This window comes from Enoplosus armatus, chromosome 1 (genome assembly GCF_043641665.1).
Source record: "Enoplosus armatus isolate fEnoArm2 chromosome 1, fEnoArm2.hap1, whole genome shotgun sequence".
NCBI lineage: Eukaryota > Metazoa > Chordata > Actinopteri > Centrarchiformes > Enoplosidae > Enoplosus > Enoplosus armatus.
In genome coordinates this window covers 6,679,686-6,705,198 of record NC_092180.1, presented here as the reverse complement: position 1 = coordinate 6,705,198, position 25,513 = coordinate 6,679,686, and the positions used below count along the sequence as shown (strand labels likewise).

The 25,513-nt window shown below is 40.0% G+C and overlaps 1 protein-coding gene across 1 annotated transcript in view; it reads left to right on the top strand.

Moving 5' to 3' along the window:
* Nucleotides 1-25,513, top strand: part of myo9aa (myosin IXAa) — a 79,600-nt gene that overhangs the window by 31,856 nt on the left and 22,231 nt on the right. The window contains exons 3-16 of the mRNA XM_070909762.1: nucleotides 102-164; nucleotides 1,415-1,514; nucleotides 3,385-3,438; nucleotides 6,232-6,329; nucleotides 6,622-6,748; nucleotides 7,122-7,211; nucleotides 10,460-10,576; nucleotides 11,257-11,391; nucleotides 16,571-16,692; nucleotides 18,677-18,818; nucleotides 20,420-20,615; nucleotides 22,013-22,132; nucleotides 22,924-22,971; nucleotides 23,605-23,680. Of these exons, the coding sequence (XP_070765863.1) occupies nucleotides 102-164; nucleotides 1,415-1,514; nucleotides 3,385-3,438; nucleotides 6,232-6,329; nucleotides 6,622-6,748; nucleotides 7,122-7,211; nucleotides 10,460-10,576; nucleotides 11,257-11,391; nucleotides 16,571-16,692; nucleotides 18,677-18,818; nucleotides 20,420-20,615; nucleotides 22,013-22,132; nucleotides 22,924-22,971; nucleotides 23,605-23,680 (1,488 nt within the window). The remainder of the gene's footprint in view (nucleotides 1-101; nucleotides 165-1,414; nucleotides 1,515-3,384; nucleotides 3,439-6,231; nucleotides 6,330-6,621; nucleotides 6,749-7,121; nucleotides 7,212-10,459; nucleotides 10,577-11,256; nucleotides 11,392-16,570; nucleotides 16,693-18,676; nucleotides 18,819-20,419; nucleotides 20,616-22,012; nucleotides 22,133-22,923; nucleotides 22,972-23,604; nucleotides 23,681-25,513) is intronic.

The following is a 25,513-nucleotide window of genomic DNA, read 5'->3' as shown; positions in this document are numbered from 1 at the left end:
TGAGGAACCAGAGACAAATGATTTTCATTTTCCTAAAAAAATCAAATCAAATCATGTTGACATTGTGACCATTTTGTTGTCCTTTTTTTTTTTTTTTTCAGAGCATATGTGGAGAAATACCTCCTGGAGAAGTCGAGGCTGGTCTATCAGGAGCACAATGAGCGGTGAGCACTTCTCAGAAAAGCAGATCATAATCAACATCTTAGAAATGCGAAACTGAAGTTGATGGTTTTGTTAAACAGGAAGTGACACTTAGAGACAGCTTCACCTCTGAGTAATGGTAAATAAATGCAACCCCCCCCCCCAAAAAAAAGAGTGAATTTAACCAGGAAAGCTTTTGTTTGAATTTGCCAAAGTATGATTTATGAGGTGAATTGAGCTTTTAGTGAGACTGACACTAATGTGCTGGACTAGCTGGACGGTGTGGCGAGGGTTAACCTCACCATGGGGGGGCTCACAGTGGGCCCCCTGCATTAGCCACCTCTTATTGAGATGGATTGCTGACTCCAGGCCCATAAAAGCTTGCGTGTGTGTGTGTGTGTGTGTGTGTGTGTGTGTGTGTGTATTCAAAGAGGACCTTGGCCACACAGCTGCTGCACACTTTTCACCTCTAACCTTAACGCTGCAGCTAGATGCTGTCAGAGAAGAAATGCACACACACACATACACACAAACAAACTGAGATGCATGAGCTGTCAGGATTCTTTCTTCTAGCTTTTGCTTTTGTTTTAGCCACGTTAGCATTGTGGCTCGAGGGAATCAGCACATTAATCTGGTGGGTAATATCTCGACAAGTAACAAGTTTAACACATCAGTTAAGGAGACGTCATTTCTCTCTTTCCACTGACATGCTAACATTACCCTGCTGACATTCTAACATGCTAAACATTTGCTCGTTCCCTGAAAATGCTAAAGGTAAGCATGTTATGAAGTTGTTGATGTTATGAAACTCTTCGCATGATAACATGCTAAGCGTTAACAGGCTGCTAAGGTAACTGCACACATATTAACATCCTGTAACATTTTAGCACATTTGTTGCTGCCATTATTAAGCTCACATGCTAAAAGTTAACATGCTAACTGAAGGCATGCTAAAATGACCGTTGTACAAAAGATAACCCTTTTTATTTAGGTAACTTATTATAAGTAGAGAGAATCCAGCAAAGTTTTGTTTTGTGTTGTGTGGATATACATTTTTACTCTTTACTTTCTCAATTATAGTGCCAATGTCTTCCTACTTTTGCAAGCCATAACTAATTAATGACATCATTTTGTCCCACATTTACATGGTATTCTCATATAAAAACACTCAAAAAGACACATTTTGATTAGTTAACAATAAATCTTGCATTTCTTGTGAGTTTAAATCATAAGTGGAAATTTGTGTTTTTTTGTTTTTGTCTGTTTTTTCTAGAAACTACCATGTGTTTTACTACCTGCTGGCAGGATCGAGTGAAGAAGAGAGGAAAGCCTTTCACCTCAAGAAGCCTGAAGAGTATCATTACCTCAGTCAGGTGGGACCTTCATGATCAGACACTGTTTGTTTATCAAAAATATGATATGTAGTCTTGCCTGGTTTTGTCTTACGCTGGTTGTTGAAAACAGGAAAGAGAGAGAAATCAGGACACAAAGGAAACACATTCCACTGTTGGTGGCTTTCAACACCTACTGTATAGCCCCACACACACATATGAACAAGACCTGTCAAATCTCTTCACTTGTTTCAGAGAGAAGGGCAGGAGTGACTTATTTCAAACATCTGTGTGTGTTTTTGTTAATTATATTGTGTATTACTTTGTGTCGGTGTAACTGAATGTGTGTGGGTTTCTTACTCACACTGGTCTTCATTTACCTTGTGACACATACACTCACACGTCCTCACCCCTACACCACCACTGACAAACACACACACACAAAGACAAAAATAGTGTTTTTCCCTTGTCTCTGTTTCTAGCGTTGCCCACAACGAAAACAGGTTTCACATATCCATGAAACAAAAGCCACAATAAACAGATACACACACACATATGGAATGTGGATGTTGTGTAAAACTTGTTGCGTCTCTTCCTCCGAGCTTTGACAACCAGGGACCTGCTCCCCTCCTCCAAAATCCTTAACGCCTGCGCAGGAGAGAGCAGGGAATTCCTTCCATTCCTCCCGGCCACTGACGTGCACACGCAAACACACAAACACACAATCATACATAAATACATACACACATTCTTGCACTCTGTTCTTATTCTACCCTCCTCTTGCATCTCTCTTCCTCGTTCCCTTTCTGAGGCTTTCTTTCTGTCTTGTCTGTGGAGTTTACATAAAAACATCACACTCTTCGCACCAGCTGGAGCTCTTGCATGGATTTCACAACCACGCAATCAAGACGACTTGTTTACAAGCTACGTAAACACGTTGCAGTTGTGGCTGTTTTCATTCATTGTTCACACCTTAGTCCTTAATCGTGACTCACTCTGCATCTTATTCCATTAACCACAAATGTACATTTAACTGACCAATGTGCAAAGCAAGCCATAGGTTTTTAGGTTGATTTCCTGATTTTGTAGCAACCATTGGATGTTGATTTAAATACTGAATGAAAAGTATTTCGCAGAGACTTGAAACTTATTTTAGATAGTTGAAATATGAAATCCATCAATTACAGTGACGAGTTAGTGTCCTTAACTTTCATTTTTACATCACTATTGTGCTGCTGTAAGCAAAACCCTTGAAGGTGGTGCATTTAAGGACACCCTCACTCACGTCTTGCTGGCTGTCAAAATGCTTTGCATTGACTAGATGCTGAAAAAACTCCTGAAGGCGTAGACGAGCAGACAGGGATGCTGCTTAAAAAGGATCACGTGAATCTGGTCATTTATTACAAAATTTAGATTTCATAACTCAAGCAAGTTCAGCGTGTCTACAAGTTAATTTTCATACCTTATCTTAATGAAATCAATCATGAAAGCGCATGGTATGCTTTAAAATAATGGACAGCTGTAATGTAACGTCATTCATTCTGAATCCTATATGTGCACAAATCTGCAGCTTCCATTCCACCTTCTGACCCTGCTTTAATGACTTTAATGACTTGATGTGTTCAGTCATGACGTGTGCTTATTGTTTAGAGTCTGTGAATGATTTTTGTGTGTACACATCTCATCAGTGTCTAAATGCCTTTGAATGTTTGACTTCTGTCCGAGTACTTGATATTGGTCTCTATGTGATGAACAGAGCCGTAAAAGTTCAGCCATTGCTTGCGTCTTAACAGCACGTCCTTCCATTGCTGTTAGTTGCACACAAATCTGTGTACAGTATGTTTTGTCATGGTAACGCTGCTGTCTAACCGTAACCTCGCCCCCCCTGTAAACTCTGCCTTAACATTTCCAGATGACAAAGTCAACCCACCAACTGCACTGGGACAGTTACTATGAGAGTGAACCGGTCAGTATCTGTGCCTCAGCTGTGTGTGTTTACCGTCCGTGTGTCTGTACGTGTTGGAGAAGTCACCTGAGCACTTGCAGCTCAAGCCACACTTCCCCTGCACAGTTGCACCCTCCCTCCCTCCCCCCACCTCCCTGCTCATTTTGTTGCTTTTTTGATATTTCCTGGTTTGGTTTGGGTAGTGTTTATTTTAGCTTTGTTTGTTTTTGCTTTTCCCTGTTGTGCTGCTTCTCGGAGTTATGTTGGTATGTCTAGTCATATCCTGGCCACTGTAGCTGCCTGGGTTGCTGTAACCGGTGTGACTTTTTTTGATCATTGACAGTGTTTTCTAGTACCGATGTGTACCGGAAGTCCTCTTTAAATTACTTAAAAACCACAGTAGAGGGCATGACTCCCATGTGGAGAGGTTTTTGTCACCTCCTGCACTCTATTATGATCGCTGAACATTTCTCAAAGACCTGAAACCTCTCCAGTAAATATGGGATTATGTTGCACGCCTTTCTGTATCACTTACATCACATTTACTCTATGACATCTGGCAAAGACTCTTATCAGGAGGGGCTGTCTCTGCTGCTCAGTGTTCATGACTGAGATCGAGTTAAGAAAGACGCTTTGACGACTTAAATCATGTCAGTTAATAAGTCCAAGAGGTGCAGGACAGTGAACGTGTGTGCTAAACGAACAAGCCTTGAACACACATATTTCCTTTTAAAGCCAGTCATACTTTCCTTTCTGTACAATAGAATGCCTTCCTGTAGAAATGCAAATGTTAGTTCTGGTTACTGTAGATCAGGGACACAACACATGCAGGGAAGAAATGACTAGTTATAACCATAGATGAAACAGTGAGCGGGTAGCTTCCTAGAGGTCGTCATTCAACAGGCTTAAAAGTGCAGAATACTTTTCTATGAGTTGCCTGAATAGAACAAAATGCATTGCAGCTACAAGACGTGTGAGTTTTAGTCACATACTGTACATGCCCCATTGCTCACTAGCTAGTTAGCGACTGAGCGACAGTATGTTTACATGCTCATACTTCTGGGTTGCCACAAGTTATTTGCCCAAAGAAGACACACCTTCACCTCTCAATCTGACTCTCAAATCTCAAATCACGCTCACCGCTCCGCGGGAGAAATGCTGAGATTGTGTGATGTCAATGATCAAAAAAGTCTTCTGTGATTTGTGTTGGGATTTGTTGTGGTTTTGTGGTGGGGCATTAAGGTTTCTGTTTATTAACTAACACATGTATGTAACAGTGCATGTTGATTTTTGAGTTACATTTGATCAAATCATTAATTTTCCACTCCCTCTGACAATACTGTGAGATGCATAATGTGGTTAATGTAAACTCTGACATTAGTGAATAGAAAATACTGTAAATATGCACTGACTTTAGTGTGATTAGCGCTGTAGCAATGGTCTATATCTAGGAAGAATTTAAAGGAATGAATATGTTTTAGTCAACTTGAATTTTAAATAGCAAGGAAAACAACTATATTATAACACGCCAGCAAAGAAAATGTTATTCCAAAATGATGTATTTTAATGATAATGATGATTTTTTTAATGTTGTTTTGTTTCATTTACAACATCTGGAATCCTCAAACACCTTTTTACTACATCGACAGATTGTTTTCACTGGAAAGAAGTTGAAGTTATAGCAACATTTTTGTTTTTTTAATTAAATGTCGATTTTCCTGCTATGGGAACATAACACCAGAGTCACTAATAGGTCAGTGTGAGTCTCTGCCATGAAAGCAGAGAGTGAAGGAGACAAGAAGGAGGCCCGCTGGTGTAAGTGTGTGAGTCTCATGTTTGGAGTGTTTGTCTTTCTGAGGCCTCGGTATGTGATAATTATGGCAGCCATAGTGGAATGGGCCCATAAAGAGCTAAGAGCAGACCTCACATTATGGTGGGTGTATGTAGTGAAAGACTGTGTAGTTATGTAGTTACATCAAAGCATGTGTTCCTAGTCTGGGAAAAGCTCTTCCTCTTGTCATAAACAACTAATCCAGATCCACATTTATCCACAAGTTTCCCCCTTTTCTATGCATTTGTTTGCAAAAAGATATTTCTGTTATCAGTTAAGTATTTTTATGCTTTGTTTCATTGTGTTGTAATGATTTCAGTAGGTTTGTGTTGTCAATGAGATCTGCACTTCACGTGTATTAAATGTACCGCGTGAAATTTGCACTTGCTTACGTGAACTTGTGCATACAAGCAACTGTCTGCACACATCACAGTTGTTGCATTAAAAACAAGCTCCTCCTGTGTCTCCTCCCTGCCAGTTTAGCTTGTCGTCTATCAATCAAACACAGGGAAACCCATGACTTGCTGCTCCTCTCAGCTCTTTTTTGCCAGCTTGCCAGATTTCTGTGGATTGGTTTTAAAGGGTAAAGCCAGGCCGGATTTTCCACTACATGAGCAGAACGTGCACACATGCTGCTGTTCACTAGAACGCTCTGCACATCAGACTGAAATGTGTTGCTGTTGTGTTTGACCGCCAAGCTTCTTAATGATAGCTTATTTTAGTGTGAGTCATTCATTTTGTCTGCTTCAGGCCGCTCTGCTGTTTTGTGTTTCAGCTGCAAAGTAAACTAAAAAAACTATTTTAAGCATTGTTGCTGGACAACCTGTAAACGTTAAAAACATTTGGGCACTTTGTATGTCAGCAGTCTTTAGTAAGTCCTTCTAAACTTAATAGTGAGTTTAGCTCTTTTGGCTTCCAGGCCGGTGTGTCATAACAGCTGCTGTGTAAGCCTGATAACACCCGGTTTCTGCTTTTCTTTGCAGGACTGCTTCACAGTCGAAGGAGAAGACCTGAAGCATGACTTTGAGAGGCTTCAGCTGGCCATGGAGATGGTGGGCTTTCTTCCTGCCACGCGCAAACAGTGAGTGACACACACCCATCCGTAAAGAGTGTGTGATAAGATTAACTTGAACCTTAATATTCCCCAATGACAGATTTGATGTGTACAGAAGAAAGTGTTGTTACAGTACAAACCGTAATTGCATATGTACAGTATAAATACAGCACATCATTTGGTTAATGTGTCCATACTGACCCCCATTTATACAGTCTCCTTCACACTCAAATCAAAGGATCCCAGAGATTGAGAGTAACTGCAGCTACAGACAGATCCACTGTATTTTTCTAGTCTCTTATCCTGAACTGTTGTTTAGGATCTTCTCCCTGCTGTCGGCTATCCTTCACCTGGGCAACATCCGCTACAAGAGGAAAACCTACAGGGACGACTCGATCGACATCTGTAACCCTGAGGTGCTGCCTGTCGTCTCAGAACTGCTGGAGGTAAAATTACATTCCAGCAACACAGAAAATAGACTTTTCACTATCTCACGCTTACAAAATATGACATAAATTAAATGTAGTTTAAATATTGGCGGGTTATTTTAGTTATCTGCTTTAAATTCATGCACACAAAGACACCTTTCTATTTGTTGAATCATTAAGTTCCCAGTGACATAAAGTGCCACGCGACTTTTCTGCACTTATTTGTACATGTATACTGCCTGTCTCTCATTTAGTCACCAAGTCAGACATTTCAATGCATTCTTCAGCAGACTACTTCTGTGTCGATCACACATACAAGACTGTCGTTTCGATGTGACTGGATTTTTTAAGTGGAGACTTGACTCACTTTCTCTCTCGCTGCCATGACCAGGTCAAAGAAGAGATGCTGTTTGAAGCCCTGACGACACGGAAGACGGTTACTGTCGGAGAGAAGCTGATCGTTCCTTACAAACTTGCCGAGGTGAGACTGTTCTCATGTAGCGCTGACATTAAGTATCTGACTAGTGTAACGCAGTATTAAACATGGTGAGTTTAGACATGTAAATACAGAAAAGCCACGGAATTTTAATGAAGTCTCCATTGGTGGAAATCCTTACAGGTGATCGAAAAACCAGTCTTCTACTTTCCTGCTCTCAAGTGGAAGTAGACCAGGCAGAATCGCATTATGCTAAAAGTCCGACGTCATACCTTCTGTAGAAACAGTTTGTTAGGTTCATAGACAGAAACTTGCTGCTCCAGACTCCTGGTTGAACTAGATTCACTCACTGGCTTCTCAAGAGAGCAGCGCTAAGACACAGTAATATACTGTACAACTGGTTGTTGAAAATATACTCTATTTCATGCACCATCACTTCCATAGACTGTAAATAACTAAAAGTGTTACACTGAGTGCACACAAACGCTGCATTGTGTTCAAGTTTAAATTAGTTGTTGGTATACTACTGCTCTGCTCAAAGCAGGCAGCCAGTTAAAATAAACTATTGTCCCACAATGCAATGCACAAAGGAAGCGAAGTGAAACAGCTCCAAGGACAATTCAGGAAACAAAAAAATAACTATTACATTTGGAAAGATATTTTCCCGTCTCTTTGTGAAGTCTGATTGGCACTTGAACGTTGCAGTAATGACATCCAATAGTGTAAATATTGTATCACTTCCTGTTAGTGTAAAACAGTTAAACATGTTAATTTCTTACGTACTGACTGCAAAGATGGTATACTATGAAGATTAGTGTGTAGTACATGATGTATACTGCAATATGGAATTAGAGACAGACCCAACATTTTTGTATGATTGAGCATTTTTTAGTGTTTAAATGAAGTATCATACTCAGCAGTGCGACTAATGGCATCTTGCCAACTCAATAACCGCTGTAGCCTCGACTCTTCAGTCTGACCCGGCCGTGTTTACAGGACCGTGTGCACCAGTACCGGATCTCCCTCCTGCTCTCTCTCTCTCTCTCTCTCTCTGCAGCTCTGTCTGGTGCACACATGTACACACTGTCACACCAACACACACATGCACAGAGTCCTTCAGTCTGTTTAGAGAGACGGGAAGGCATTTCAAGTCCCTCTACAGTTTTCATTGGGACCCCCACTCTGAAAACAAACACAAGTCACGGTCTGTAGATGAGAGCCATCTGACAGAGAAGAGGGAACAACATGGATACGCAGTGTTGTCAGATGCTGTAATGCACGCAGATTTTGTTAACTTTTAAACCCGTCATGATGCCTGAATATATCATATTCCTGTGATCTTAAATGTTAAATAATTTCTTGCACACATACAGTTAGTTTGGTCAAATGATTTTCCTATTTTCCAGTACAATATTTACCCTTGGAAACTGTATTTTTTTTTACCACAAACCCTCCCAGAAGATGGTGGCACGTTACACATTCCCATCAAAACGACAACAGCCTCATAATGGCCTGTTAGATATTTAGGAGCCGCTTCATATGAACAAACAGTGATTGTTTTGGTAGCGCACTGGGTGGTCTCTGTATAAATATTGCTCCAACAGTCACAACAATCTCATTGCCTGTTAACTGAAATCAGACACTTGAAAAACCTCAAAGAAATCGGAGTGATTCTGTAATGAGTTTTCTCCATTTGGTCGGAGTCATGAAGCTGTGTCCCTCTCAATGTTTTAAGTCCGACTTCCTCTAAATAATGAAAAGCTTATGGTTCATTAGACCACACTATGTATGGAGTTCAAAATAATATCTGTCCTGACTCATGGAAGGCATGTTTGGTCTGAGGTTGCTAAAAATATCCTGCTTAATTATTTAGAAACAAAGGAATTTTAACTTTTGAGTGGCCACTTATGGTTTGTTTCTGAAGACCACGGCTGCAGCAAGGTCAGATCTTTCCAGCGGATGCGGGAATTATAACGTTTTTTTCCTCAATAATTTGACAAGGAAGCTTTTGTTTTTATCCCTGTGTTTTATGAACGAACACACAACATTGATCCAGCACACTACTCTTTCTCATTCTACACCAGGTTTTAAGTACTGGGCAACGTAAAGTTTATGAATATGATTGAAACCAATGTGACATACTTCTGTATCTTCCAAATATTTAATGTTTGTCATCTGAAAATCATCTTGGACAACCCAGCAGCTGAGTCTCATAGGCTGAATATTTAGTATATACAGTCTATATTTAATATTTCCATTAAGCCATGACTGAAATGTTTACATCGGAGCTTGGCAGATCGAACCTGTCTGTGACACACTCGATTGGATTGCCAGATCTCATGAGTCAACCTGATGAGTGTTGGGCTGGCTAATGACATTAATAATGGCTCAGGGACGTCCTGCTGTGACACAGTGCAGTCTGCCAGCATGTCGTAATGTTGCCTCCTGTCAGTGCTATAGACGTGTCTGGGCGGTGCAGTTGTCTGGTTACTCCTGTTTTCACCTTCTAGGACAACCCATTATACATTTTCCTTCACGAGCTGTGTGAGTACAGTGGCTTCTTACAGTACAGTGAGGATGTGATTTACACAAACTATTCATGTCTGTCTGCGCACCTTGACTCCTTTTTAACTAACCTCTTTCAAACTGGGCCAGTGCTGTCTGAGTTGACCTTGATTATGAATCCATTTTATTTTCTATCTTTAAATAACTCCATTCACTGTGTTTTTGTTTTATGCTGGACCTGTTCAAAAGTGCAGTGTTGCAAGGCCGAGCTGTAATGTATAATACAGATGTGTGGAGCTTGAGGAATGATGTCTGGAGTCGTATCAAGCATCAGTTGGCACCTAAAGTAATGGATGACTCTTCAAACCTCTGGAACTGCACAAATAAGTGTCACAAACTTATAGTTTATAGTAGAACATTTTGGGAATTATGCTTTTTTGCTTTCTGAGAATTAGAAGCACTATTTCTTTGCTGGGACAGTCTGGCGCATAACCCAGAAAATGTCTTTTTACACTTAAAAAATAGCTTCATATTTAGCATACAAACACAAGAGTGGTATCAATCCTCTCATCTAACTCTCGGCAAGAAAGCCAATGAGCGTATTTCCAAATGTCAAACTATTTCTTTAAGGTTTCATTTTGCCAAAAAAACTAGGGTTAAGAGACATAATATGATACATTAATGTCTCTTCTATAATACTGTACATGGAAACGGTTGTATCCCTCATACTTCTCCCTTCTTAATCAAAGTGTTGTAAACTGTGCGATACTGTATGTGTCCACCTCCAGGCTGGTACGGTGCGAGACTCCATGGCGAAGTCCCTGTACAGTGCTCTGTTTGACTGGATCGTCTTCAGGATCAACCACGCTCTGCTCAACATCAAGGACCTGGTGGAGACCACCAAGGTAGGACGACACAAGCACATCGCCTGTTACAATCACGTGTAACAGAGTTAAACAGAAATTCTGGTTGGAAAATCTCCAAAAGACCATTACGGACAACATACAGGGTTTGTACAAAGTTAGGAAAATGCTTCATTTTAACCGTTATGTTTTCAAGGTTAGGAAGGTGCTTGAATTTGAATATACTCCTTGAAAAATGCTTAATTTTAAACATAATCTGGTGTTTCATCGACTCTATCACTCACGTAAACCAAAAATATTTTAATACTTGAAATGAAATTATCCTGTCGTCATATTTGTTTGTTGTCTCCTGGCGTCAAATAATCAGGATCAAAACATACAAACAAAGTGATCAGTCAAATATGAACAGCTGGTTAAATAAACAAAGCAAGTGTTTGTTGTTGTTTTGTGTTGTGGATATAAAGGAATTCTGTTAGCTTCATTTTTTGCAATTACATTCATAGTAACAATGTAGATGTGATGATAAAGGCTTCGCAACATTTTTGGTTTAGGAAACTTGAAAGTGCCTGAAAACTAATTAATTTTACTCATAAAAAGCTGTGCGAACCCTGAACATGGCACAGAGATCTTGAAATACTGATACTGGTTCATTTCAGATGACAAAACTTTTCCATTATTGATGAGCAACATTTTTTCACGTTGTGTTTGTTTGTTTTCCTCAGATCTTGTCCATTGGAGTACTGGACATTTTTGGTTTTGAGGATTATGAGAACAACAGCTTCGAACAGTTCTGCATCAACTTTGCCAACGAACGTCTCCAGCACTACTTCAACCAGCACATCTTCAAGCTTGAACAAGTGAGACATCCCTTAAATATTCTTCTTTCTCTTTGTCAGGGTTGACAGCTCTCAGGAACTGGCTTCCTATTTAAGGGTTTGACCAGGAGCCGAACTTCTGAGCTGCTGTATTACTGCAACTACTATTTTAACATATTGTAGATCTACCCGCTTAAGTTCTCTTGGCTGTGACCAATTTTCAAGGAAACCCCTCCTCCTCATCACGCCACACAGTGCAGATAGATTACAATGACTCTGAAACAATGGAGGAATACTTCATCACATTATTCAACGGGTGTTAGTGGAGAAGCTGACAGCCGTATGACTCAACTCACCCTCCCTGTGACCACCCCGACCGAGGATGTATGTTCTCGTAAGTGAGCTGATTAACTTCAAAGGGCTTTTTAAAGTCATGATCTGTAAGATTCGCCTGTAAGTTAAACACCGTGTTTACCTTGAGATTGACTGAATCAGCAGCCTGCCCTGACATGTCTGAGGGGCTTTCATTCAGTTCACGAATTACACCAAGACATGAAGGGCATGGCATTCCTGTTTTGTACAAAGGCAGTTGGTCACCTTGTCTTACCCCCGTGTCATAAATATGTCAAGACTTATACTGTAGATTTATGTCGTGAGGACAGACTTCAAAGAGTTCTTTGTTTCTTGAGGTTGAGTTAAGTGAAATTCAGAATTATTGTGCTGTAGATTACGGAGATTTGCCATGTTAAGATGGTTTGTTCTTCTCATCATCTGATGGATTATGCAAGTAATGGCCCAAGAATTACAGTTTCAAAGCTTCACAAAGCAAACAAGTTGTCAAGCATGCATGTTTTAATGAAACCTCAGCTGGGAACAAAAGTGATCACGACATTTACGCACACTTTATCCACTGATGCTTTTTTCATAGTTTGAAAAAAATCTATGAATATACAAAAGTTAAGACGCCTAGTCAGTCAATACTTAATTTGCCCCCAAACATTTCTTTTAATCAGCAAACGGACTTTTCATTCTTGCAAAACAAGCGTTGTGCTTGTTATATGTGTTTGAAGTCTGGTGTCAGTGAAGGCCTTTATGAAAACCTTCATCTCTCTTATCTTTGAATAGTTCATGGCTGATTTTAAGGTATGTTTGGGATCACAATCTTGTTATACCTTATTACTTTTCTCACTGACTCTGAGACTTCAGCCTCCAGTATTTGTTGATAGAAACCCACAGTACTTCCTGTGCTACTGGCCGCTGCACTAACCCAGGTCATGATAGATCCAGCGTAGATCAAAACAGTGTTTTTCTCTGTGCTGAATTTTCTTTTTTTGCGTTTGTGTTGTATACTGAAAATGTAGTATTTTGTGATAAGATTGCATATATGGTTTTTCTTTTGATGCATGGTTGTTTTCCTAGCAGTCCTATTGGATTTCCTTGGTCCTCCAGATTTTGTCTTTTCATGTCATCCATTCCTTAATTGTTACATTTATTTATGAGCAACTTAACACCCTATTTGGCTTGAACAAATTTAAAATATGTATTCCAACCCAGAGGGGGATCAAGGATTGAATCTGACGAGAGACCAGAGAACATCATAGATTTTGGGGGTCTAGAGGACAGAATTGCTGGATTCTCTCTGGAAAAAAAGAAAATAGCTGCTGTTGTACAGTAATGAATGCTGAGGAGCGGACCAGGAACAAATGATAAAGTGACTGTACACGTCATCTACTAACTAAGTTACTCTGACCATTGCTGCTGATAGCATGTATATATCTTTTTATAGTATTCAGTCTTTGTAATTCTTCATGAGCTCCTCAGATGACTCCTGCTTCCATGCTTACAATCAGCAACACATCCTTCTTCAACTAGTGGGGATTAAGTCAAGTATAAGTTTTACTGTTCTATTTTTTTCCTAACCAGTAACTCTGCATTCAAATGGTGAGACCCAACATGTTCAGGTTTATTCCCTGTAGAGTTTGTGTCTCATCAACCTGGAAAATGACCAAAACACCCAGAAGTGGCCGTCCTTTAGTTACTGCTGGATCAGTCTAACCTCACTTTACTTTGAGTTTGTCTGCTTGTACATATTTTATATCATGTGCTTTGTGTGTGCAGCTGTGTGTGCTCTCATACAGTGTGTGTGTGTGTGTGTGTGTGCATGTGTGTGTGTGCATGTGTGTGCATGTGTGTGTGTGTGTGTGTGTGTGTGTGTGTGTGTGTGTGTGCACAGATGTAGGGTTATTGAGTGTTTTATCAGAAGGTTAAAACCCTGCAGTAAACAACCATTCAATCAGATAACGACAGAGCTGATGTCCATCCACTTCCTGATGAGTAAAACACTGCCGGCATGCAGGAAACACATTTAGTTGTCTGGTCAAACTGTCACCGTCACTGCAAAAGGCAAAAGTCACACTCGTGATGTTCAGCTGTACTTGACACTTTTGCCTTCGACTGAACCTCAGGCCTGACACTTGTTGGGATGCACGTGCATGATTACACTAGTGACTAAGTTCTATACATTTACATGAGTCTTTGTCTCATCAGTGTTATCAGCTTTTCAGAAATGTAGCCATCCCTGACGTGCCAATTCACAACATATTGACCTGCACAACGCCCAGTTACTCTGCGTGTGAACAGGGCTGTGAAATGAACACTAAGTGTGTTCTCCTATTGATTTCTAATGTTTTCCATGGATCAAACTGCCACTACAGATTTGTTCTGTGAACAAAATGGACACGATTTTGGAGTTTTGATGTTATAACAGTTGATTACAACTGTGCAAAAGACTTGATCAGAGGAAACTGGAGAGCTTTGGAGTTCATAATGGCCCTAAGTGCAGTAGAGCATTAGTCGTGTGTGGAAAAATCGATGTACAGCCTAAAAGCCTCTGAAAATGATTCAACCAGGATAGGTTGACCAAGAGCTGGCTTGCTTCATATTTCCGCTGAAGCCGGCTTCACACCCTCGTCTACAGTTACATACAGTAGATTTCCATTCATCTGTCGACCAGTGAGTCACTCTGTTGGACCATTTATGGGCTAAACGGTTTGCTTATGGGCACGTTGATGGTCATTTGAAGGGGGATATTTTCTTCTTTTTGCTCTATTTTCCAACCTTTTCAAACAACCTCTCTGCCAGTAATCACATTGTTGAAAGACATGAAATGGAATAAGAGAATGTCAGTATAATATATATATATATATATATATATATATATGTATGTACTACAGTACAATCATGTGTTAAATTAGCAGTTTGACTTCAGATTAAATTTTGCTGATCCAAGATGGTCTGATGGCAATTTAACAAGACGAACAAGCGTTCAAATAATTTATTTAAGTAAAAGTAGTCAAACCACACTATGGAAATACTCAATTACAAGTAAGAGTCCTGCATTCAAAATGTAACTTAAGCAAAAGTATTATGTACTGTAAGCAAAATGTAGTCAAAGTATCAAAAGTAAAAGTATTTGTTTGTCAGAATGGGCCCTGTCAGTGTTATATAATTATATTACTTGACAATATTGATGCATTAACATGTAAACAGCACTTAAATGTTGTAGCTGGTTGCGGTAGAGCAATTTTTAAATGCTTTATACACTTTAGGGTAGTTTATAATACTATAACATCATATTTCTTATTATTTCATATCAACACAACACACAAATGAAAATAATCTGTAGAGAAGTTGTGGGGAAGCTGATTCTGCACATGTTGGAGACATGTTAGACAAAATAGGAGTGAATCACAGCAGTTATAGGAAGATGATTTAAAGGCATGTCGAGGGGGTGGACGCAGTATCCTGTGCTATGTGATGCAAGCCAATACAACACCCCCACAAACCACAGCTTAGTGATTACCAAAGAGTTGAGTCAGCACCATTCGACACACAAATTAGATATTATAAGCTTCACAAGCGTTTATTCCAGGGCTGTTGTATTGGATTATAATGCACATGTGTTCGTTTCATAGTTTCCGGCCTGTGTGTCTCTAGTCTTATTAAAAGAGTAAAAACCCGTCTTTAGTCAAAGACAACTGTCACGTTCTGAGATGTTGTGAAAAGAGGAAAAGACGGATGTGTTCTGCAGCTTTAACTTTATTATTCTCCTGGAGGAACTGTGTTTTTGCAGTCAGACATTAAACAAAAAGGTCACATGAGTACACAGATGACACTGAACAGCATAAAGCAACATCAATTAAAGAAATACTTCACGTATACCTTTGTTTATACCTTTTTGTACTTTTTGCTGCTTTAAATGTTTCTATAGAACTTATTCGAAACACTGTCTTGTGTAACTCTGTTGTAGTCTGCAGTCTGGAAAGGAACAGATCTTCCTTTTGATTTTATAATACATCCAAAAGGATGAACCAGCTGCATGTTTCAGTAAAGGAGTAACAGCTTGTATTGAAGAGCATATTTAGTTTAAAACTGTGACATAAGTCTTTTGTTTATAAGAGCTGAAGCTCAGCACGAACTACAAATCAAGTGTTGCAGAATGATGCTCTCAAACTGTTGTAATCTTAATTAAATGTCAAACATTTTTCTACAACAACGGCCAGCAGCAGACTAAATCACCCCCCCCCCCTCTTTTATAACTTTATTGTTTTCAGCGCAGATCGTGGAGTAATTAACTTGATTTGTTTTGACTTTAGGGTAACAAGAGAAGAGAAACGGAGATTCCAGTGATTTTTATTAAACCTCCTCTGGATTAAGGTCTTTATTGGTTAAATCTCGTTCCCAGGAACTCAAGAAAATAACATGTATGTGGAAGAAACACTGATAAATGCTCTGAATGCTCCTTTCATTATTAAACCACCAGGAGGCCAGGAAAGATCTGAAGAGTGTTTTATAGTGAGGGGAGACAACATGAAAGCCTGCACACAAACCGCATTTTGATTGAAAAATGTAAAACAGCCCGACACACATGTCTGTTTATGAGGGCAGGTTGATATTTCATATTTCTAATGCCACGTAGAGATATTGTAGACTCTTTTCTCTTTGAAAAATGTTATGTATTGATGTGATGAAATAAGGCACTTACAGTTATATTGTTTCTGTGCAGTAGGAGCTGCTGATGTGTTCGCTTCATTGCAACATGAGAAATGCAGCCAAAGAAAAAGTCTACCGTTCCTACATTCAATTACAATTCTTTGAAGCTGAGTATAATTGCAGGTAGCACAGACACTGAGCTCTCTGTTTGTATCGTGTGTCCCTGCAGGAGGAATATAGAGCAGAGGGCATCAGCTGGCACAACATCGACTACATCGACAACACAGGCTGCATCAACCTGATCAGCAAGAAGCCCACAGCGCTGTTCCACCTACTGGACGAAGAGTGCAAGTGAGTCTCTCTGGCTACCTGACTGGCTACCTGTTTGACTACTTCATTTCTTTGGAAACTCATTTTATTTTCCTGTGTAGTGAACCATCACGGGCTTCTGGCAGGCAACAGCTCCAGATGGGGACCTTTTGTTGCATGTCATACCCCTCTCCCTCCCTCTGACTCCTGTTTGCCTTTATCTAACAGCTGACAGTATGAAGTCAGACAGGAGTCACCGCCACTGCGGAGAGCTGCAGCTGGAGATATACGTTTTTATAGTAGAATTCAATAGAATGACCATGTGTAATGTGAAAAGGGTTGATTGTAGTGACAAACTGTCACCCAACTCTGCTGCTCTACAGAGCCTATCAGCCTCTTTTAGATAATCGTTTTGGTATTATGGACCAAATGGCAGACAGACCAAGTCACCAGCTGGTGAAGAAAGATGAATATCAAACATCTGAAGATCAAGATAGAGATAAACAGAGATAAAGGGAGAATTGATATTGGACTGTCTGCTGGATTTATGAATTGAAAATTTTCTGCTGACATGTCAGTCTTATTAACTTCATATGGTGACAGCATGTTAGACATGTGTCTGTCAGGACTTCAGGATGTCCCCTAGTGGCTTTTCTTGTCTTCTTTATAACCTTCACCAGATGCAATTGTGCGATTAGTGGACTTTGTAGGGAGTGATGCACAGATGCTACGTAGAGGAGGCGAAATCAGAGCTTTAAATTCATCCCGACAAACTTCTACAAGCTTTAAGCTTGTTGCCTGCTAGCTGCTGTTTTTTTTTTGTTGTTTTTTTCATCACGCCTTTGTTTTTTTATTTCACCACAAACATTTACAGCCATAAAGCCGCTGTAATTATCAATTTGATTAAACATTATTTTCAGTTGGAAGAGAGCTCCCTTATTTATATATATTTCCGTCTTGACGTTGGTGAGTGACAAATCAGCCTGATCCACTGCTCAGCTCATGAAACTATCAAGCATGTATAATAACAATATAGTCAGGAGCATGTAGGGCACTTTAACAGGGGCCTGCCCTACCTGTTACAGCAGAGGAGGGGGCATGAGGCTTCATAAGTTGAAAGCGAACTCATCTTTAATGGACTTGGTCTTAACACTCTCGTTGGGAAGATAAATGCTATTCTTGTGAAACTACGTGCTGCCAGGTAGAGCGGCTAGCGACTCTAGGCACATGGTAGTCTACCCCCTACCTGAAATATGTTAACTGTCCCTGCACATTATAGGAGCGTTGGCACATTTCAAACAATAAATACATTTGAATTGTGTCAAATGTCTTTTGCTAATATAATCTTTTAAATGTAATCAAATAACCACAGTGTGAGATGGAGTTGCCTGCAGAGTGAATTTAATGCTTTCAGGTTCATGACTGTACTGTGACTATTTTTACTAACAATCTTTCCCCTCTTCTCCATTTGGACACTGAATCAGATTCCTCCCACTTAGAAAAGCTGAAAAGCACTGAGTCTTTGGCTGTGTTGTTTTCATAGCTCAGGTTTCACCCTGTTCCGAAACCCCTGGTGTCTCATTCTTCCCCTCTACTCTTCCTGTAAGCTGATGGTTCCCTGCAGAATTGCTGGCTCTTGATATTAAAGGGCTGGAGGGAAATCTGAGCAGAGATCAGCTTTAAATGATCATTTTCAACCCGTGGTGTCGGAGGGTAAAATGTCAAAGACTGGTCGCAGATCAGATGATCTTAACTTGCCTTGTTTCCAGTAGTGTTGTAGTAACTGTTGTCGTGACTGGATTAGAGCCTGGTGGAAAAAGAAACGTCTTTAATTCATTATGTTCCTCGTGGATGATTAGAGCCGGAGTCTGTGTGATTTATACTGCAGTATCCATGACGCACTTCACTTGACAGCTTCAAACAAGTTTATCAACAATGTGTTTTTATATTAAAAACAGATGTAAAAACATTGGTGTTCAAATCAAACTCTTCTCTGCTATTTTATTTATTATTGTATTTATTTCAGTTTCCCTCAAGCCACCAACCAGACTTTGTTGGATAAGTTCAAGAGGCAGCATGAGGGGAACAGCTACATCGAGTTCCCTGCTGTCATGGAGTCCGCCTTCATTATCCGACACTATGCTGGCAAGGTCAAGTACGGTGTCAAGGTCAGTCTAATCTTCGCTTCTACATCTCATCATTGATAGACAGAAAGTCAAGAAAAGGTGCAGCCAATCTCAACTTTGTTCACACACATCATCATCACAACCGTGTTGCAACTAATAACGTAGAGAGATAAACCTAAATAGGTTAAAAGTTGTAGTTCTCAACTATCGACTGCAACTAATTAATGTGTTTTAGAGGTTATTCTGTGGGTTTTCAAACAGCGTCAGAAAGATTGTAAAATGCTCTCAACCCAGAGAAGATTATATCATCTTTCAACTGAAGTTAAAAACATCAACGGTATCTTTTTTTAATCGGATTGGAAGTCACACAACCGAAAAATGAAGTTAAACATGTTTAAAATGAAAATTAAATCATATGAACTAGTGATTGTTACGCCTAAATGGGTGTTGCATATGTTTAGATAAGTTACATATTAAATAAATAGATTATGTAATAATAATGATATTGACCAAAGATATAAGAACTTGTATGTATATAGTAGCATAATATGATATAATATTTTGCCCTTCAACAAATAAATACACAATATTATCAGTTTCTCTTCCCTGATTAATACACACTTTCAAATTCAAACTCTTTCAACTTCAACTTTGTTGTCTTCCAGCCAGGTAACACTCAGAACCCACACAGACCTGAACATAAAACATAGTAAAATACATAAAACAAATGCTAAAACCCCCTCCACGCAAGCTCACATAAAACAATGTACAGCATTGACAGCAGAACGTAGAACCTCTTGTTAAAACAAGATGTTACTGGTTTGTTCTTGTGGAGCCAGAGAGAAAAAAGGGTTCTTCAGTCTCACATAACAATCAGGAGCCATTTTAATCCCTTTGTCTATATCACACAATCAAATCAAGATATGGTCCCAGGGACCCTTTCACCTATTGTGCATGTCTGAGCTTTTACATACAGAGATGCTGGCATGAATAAACAGCTCTGTCTTGGCCTGTCACCCGCAGTCAACCAGGAAAAATCCACCGCCGAGGAATTCTTCTTAGATTTTAAGAAATGATGGAAAACTAAGAAACAACTGAAGATGCATTTGGTTGTTAATAATCAATGCTAGACTTGTTGTTTGTTATTCATAAAGCTCTGGTATTATTTATATGTAAAACAGACTGTCGTGGCTTTCAGTTGAAGCCAGATTACATTCCAGTCTGCTTGTTTTCATGAGGAAAGTCTAAATCTTCAGGTGTCTCAGTCTTTTTCAGCTCTATTGGAGTAGTCTGGTCAAACACATACACATCCCACACACCATTAGTTATCCCTAGACCCAAGACTAAACATTTAAAATATACAGGTATGTACATGGCTTCTGTGGAATGGAACAAGTCACCCATCAGTATTAGAGAAGAAACAAGTGCTTCCACCTTTTAAGAAGCAAATGCAGATGTTCTGAAGCAGATTACAAGACTATATATCAGACGTCGTCTTCGTTTTCATGAATTGTATGGCTGTATTGTTGTATTGTAATCATTCGCTGTCATTTGTGCTTGTTTGACCCACTTTGCCTTTATTTTGTTTATACAATTTATTGATATTACTGTCTATCCGATCTATCTCTGTCACACACACACAGGATTTCAGGGAGAAGAACACAGACCACATGCGGCCGGACATCGTGGCTTTACTAAAGAGCAGCAAGAACGCCTTCATCTGCGGGCTGATCGGCATTGACCCGTCAGCCACTTTCCGCTGGGCGGTGCTCCGAGCCTACTTCAGGGCCCTGGTGGCTTTCAGAGAGGCTGGGAAGAGACACACGCAGAAGAAGACTGGTGAGCTCTCGCACTCATGGAAACTACTAATATGCACCTTATAGCAGGGAGGCAGAGTGCGCTCTGATGTAGGAGATAGAAGGGGAAATATTATCTCAGCTTGGAAAGTCAAAGAAAACTGATATATATATCTGCCCTCAACAAATGTCTGATGTTCAATTTGTGCCTATATTGTTAATTGACAGTGTTTTGCAGCTGCATGATTTTCAGTCATAGATTATATTAGAATAAATATTAAAAATGATGAAAATCGGTGCTCACTTTAGTTTTTGTCAAAACAGCACCAAAGAGTCCACAAAGAGGGAAAGGACATTGAGTTTACTGAATGACATGTGAGCATTACAGGTACTTGTTAGTACAGCGAGAACAAAATCCAGAGAAGGGAATAATATTTTCTTTGATTATTCGCCTCATCTTGCTTTGTTTTTGAAGCTTGCAGTTTTTAGTGTCTGCCACCACCGAAACAGATCGGATGAAGATAGAAAACAAATGAGCTCGGCCAATGAACTGCATGGAATTACAAACATATTTTTTTCCTGCCATGCACAGTACTGTATGCTCACATGCCACGCAGTTACGATTTGGTCCTCTTCCTTCATTATATTTTGCTTTATCTCCGCCATGTTTTGTGTTCCAGTAGTCACTGTTCTGTAGTATGTGTGCATAGTGCTGGTAGTGCTGCCATGTATTTACAGTAGCTCTTGCTCTTTGTCTCTCTCAGCTTTGGCTTTCTATGAATGCCTTCTTTTCACTTAGATTTGACTCTAGCTGTACTTGACATGCAGTAGATGTTACCATCAGATTCAGCCCTGTCGTCGTATGAACCAGACTTGCGCTCTGCACCCTCTTGATCCTTGATGTAGATGTTGTTATGTGAAAATAGATTTTGTATCCTTTGCTTATCCTTAGATATCTTTTAGAAATCCTTCCAACTGAACTGAATCTGCGTTACCCAAGGGAACTTGTTTCATGTCTTCTGAAACATTTCTGCAAAATGACAGTAGAGTTTTCAATAAGCCAAGTCCTGGAATTCTTTTTTTATTGAGTATAATGGGCAAAGTTAAATCACCTTGTCTGAGAGGACAATTACTGTAGAATCAGGTTGCAGAAAAACCTTTAGAAGACATTGTATGGAAGTGCCTTTGGGGGCGAACACCCACTCTCAGAACTACAAAGACAAACATCCTACTGCTGCCACCAACAGCAGTTTTGATTGTCAATCATCTTCTCTCCAGAAGTCTTGCACAGGTATCTCCGATAGACGACTGCATCTCTTGATCTCTTCTTCTTCGCTGTCTAATCTGTAGTTTCTCTCTCTCTTTTCCCCCCCTCTTCTCTTTCCTTGTGTATTTTATTTCTTTCTCTTCTCTGTTTTTCTTTTGTTTTGCTTCTCCAAGGGCATGATGACGCTGCTCCCTGTGCAGTTTTGAAAAGTGTGGATAGTTTTAGCTTTCTGCAGCACCCTGTGCATCAGAGAAGCTTAGAGATCCTGCAGAGATGCAAAGAGGAGAAGCACAGTAAGGCTGCCAATACAACAATAACTCCTCCTGCTTTCATGTTAGACCATGACTTGGGAAACTGTAGGGACGAGGCTGACCAACATCACCAACTTGACTGCACTGTACTGCAGCCAAAGTCAAAATCATGAGGATATCCAAACTTAAAAAGACATAGTGTCACAAAGTTTTTATTTCCTGCTTTGATTTGATTTACAACTCTTATTTTCTAGACTAGATGCTTGTTGGTCTCCGCTCCCTCTGTCTCCCTCTTCCCCCTCTCTTATCCACCTGCATGCATTTGTTCTTAGTCTCGTCTCGCATGTTGTTCACTAGCATGCTTCAGCCGTTCTGTCACTAACACTGTAGCTAGCAAAAGGCTAGCAGAGAAATGCATGGTTGTATCTGCTCTTTTTGGTCTGGGGGAAACAACACAGTAACACCTCTTGGCGTCCATTGCTTTCTTTTTTGTCAGTAATAGTACACGGCTACACTTTCACCTGTCTGCTGGGCAGTGGGTGTATTTGCTTGTCAACCACATCGCACGTCTATAATCAACCAACGTCCCCCGTCACTAATACCACATTGGCTGGTGATGGTGATAGAAGACTGAGGGGGTATACAGGTCTGACATAGTTGGGACACAGATGCGTATATTATTATCACTAACTTGCTCACCGGCAGCTTTACATGTGGTGCAGGACACACAGCCGACCTCATACACTTCTACTAAAGGTCACTTTCCCTCTACAATCATTTCATTACACTCAGATGTGTTTGTGTCTTTTTGTTATTTTTTTGCCACCCTGCAGCTCCAGATGAGAGTGAAAATGTTGTACAAAGTGATGAAACTGAAAACGGTATTTTCTGTTAAGTTGCCAGATAAAGTGCTCTCTCAGATCGCTCTTTAAGTAGGCTAACACACGCAGTGGAGTTCTCTGATTTCTAATCACTGTGATTGATTGGCTGAAGGTTCAGAGGGAATGCTGATGTATGAATTATATCACTTTGCCAGCAGCTGTAGGCTTATCACCGCCAAAACCCAGCCGTCACACTGTAGTAATGAGCCAAATGGCAACTGCCTGCTTTACTTCATGAGATAATTGATTATGTTAATTATGGGACAAAATGTGTTTTGAGTATTGGTATTTTAAATATCTAATCAAGGTTTTAAGCAGAGCTAAAGTCCAGACTTAAATAAATAATTCTTCAGTATCATCTTCCATAATTTGACACTAACAAGAGCAACTCACTTTTAACCTTGCAGATCTTTGTTTCAATCTTAAATCACCTGCAGTAGATTATATTTCCAACAAAAAGGCACATAACACTCACCGCAATAACACTGGAGTGTCACTGGAGCTTGAGATGGGTTTGAGGGATTTGTTTGTTTTTGTCTGTTTTGTGTGTGTGTGTGTGTGAGAGAGAGAGAGAGAGTGTGTGTGTGTTTCTGTGTTCTTTCACATGATGCCAACCTGTCTGTTCGTGATCAGGTGTGACCAGGAAGAGTCCACGTACACCGCTGTCAGACCTTCAGGGAAGCAACACCATCAATGAGAAATCGCCACGGTGAGAGTCTGTGCTACGTTTTTTAAGATTTGTTGTAATAGTTTGTTTCAAGCTTCCGATCACTTGTCAGGTCAAGTCGGCACAATTTTTAGGAAACTTCACGGAAGAAATAAAAGACTGCGGTGTCATTACAGAATCAGAAATACTTTATTGATCCCCGGTGGGAAAATTCTACAATTACTTATATGTGGAAATCGACAAAGCCAGGTCCTACTAATGACTGCATTCATGAAATACCACAGATATGCAGGACACACACAAGCACCTGTACACGTGTCACATGAGGACAAAATGCGGTTGGCACACCCAACAATGTAAAACACCACAAGCTACTGGCTCAAAAATGACCACACAGTTGAACCATTACCGCCTTTAGCACATAAGTTTCATAAAGGTAGTATTTATTGCAGGAGTTTTACATCAGATGGGATTATAATGCACAGTTATATATATTATTTTGTCTATCCCCTGTGTATATATTGATATAGTGGCACAGTGAAGGTAAATCAGCTTTTTCCACTGCTTCTACTCATGCATTTTTCATAATATGAAAGGTTATTGATTACTTACATATTTATCTCCATGGTGTTTGTTTCTGTATTTTCTTTTCACCTCCCCTGTTTGGCTTCTTTGGATCATTTACTCTTCATATTGCTTTTATTGAACATAAAAGACAAGAAAAAAAGATGATATAAGACAAAAACATAGTGTGACAGTTGTTTGAAGGATGTTTCTTTATATTTATATGGACTATTCACCCAGACTCAATTGAACAGTACCGGGTAGAATGAACTTTTTTTGTTTGTTTATTTGTTTTTCTCCAACACTTAATGCCTTTATTAGTGAGTTGACAGTAAAAAGAGGAAATGAGGGGCGAGAGAGACGGGGAACGACCTGCAACAAAGGACCCCGGGGACATTGTGGTTCAGTCCTCATCCCTAGGCCTCCAGGGCGTCCCGTAAACTTAGTATTTGATCTTACGTACGTTTTACAAAGAGCTCTGGAATGAGTCAGCTAGTCAGTCACTAGCCCCTTTATACCTTTCTTGCTCTGTCATACATTTTTTAATCATCATGCAATGATACTCACCTCCGGGCGTTGAGACAGACATGGCATGCCTTTAAAATAGAAAGTTAAGAGTGTGCCGTGACCCCGAGCGTTGCTCTCATACTACCCCACTGAGACCTCAGTCCACCACCCCCTCTAATTAGCTGCGGACCGTGAGATTAGCAGCCCACGACCACGACTGGTAGCACAGAGCGGCTCGTACAAGAAAGCTTTTGTTACACAGGAGCTCAGTCTGGAGCTGTTAAAATCCCTCCTTAATGTGATTTGCAACCTCTGCCCTCCCTCTCTGTCTCTTTCTTTCACTCACACACCCATGCACACTCATCCTCTAGATACTAAGGGAGCACTAAACCCCGTGCAGCTGCTTCCTCTGTGATGTAAAGTCAGAGCTATGCATTGGAGAGGAGTGCCCGGAGAGTGATAAATATTCAGTCCCTGCAGGGTGCTTGTTGGCTGGATCGAGCGGCAGACAGTGCAGTGCTTTATGGGACTCTCAGAGAGACTATGGAGATAAACAGTCACTACAAGAAGCATATTGTACGATCAGCATTTACTGAGATCAATGATCAACTGGGGAGAAATTTATATGGTAGGCCAGATGCAAACATTTGTGCTTTTGTGATTCTTATAGTACATAGCGTGGCTTCAAAAATTACTGTCTGATTTGGTCATAAAGAATATATAAGGATAGAGTATAAACCCAGAAATAGATATACACTTTGATATACACTCATATACTAGAGCTTTGTGGATCGCTACCACATT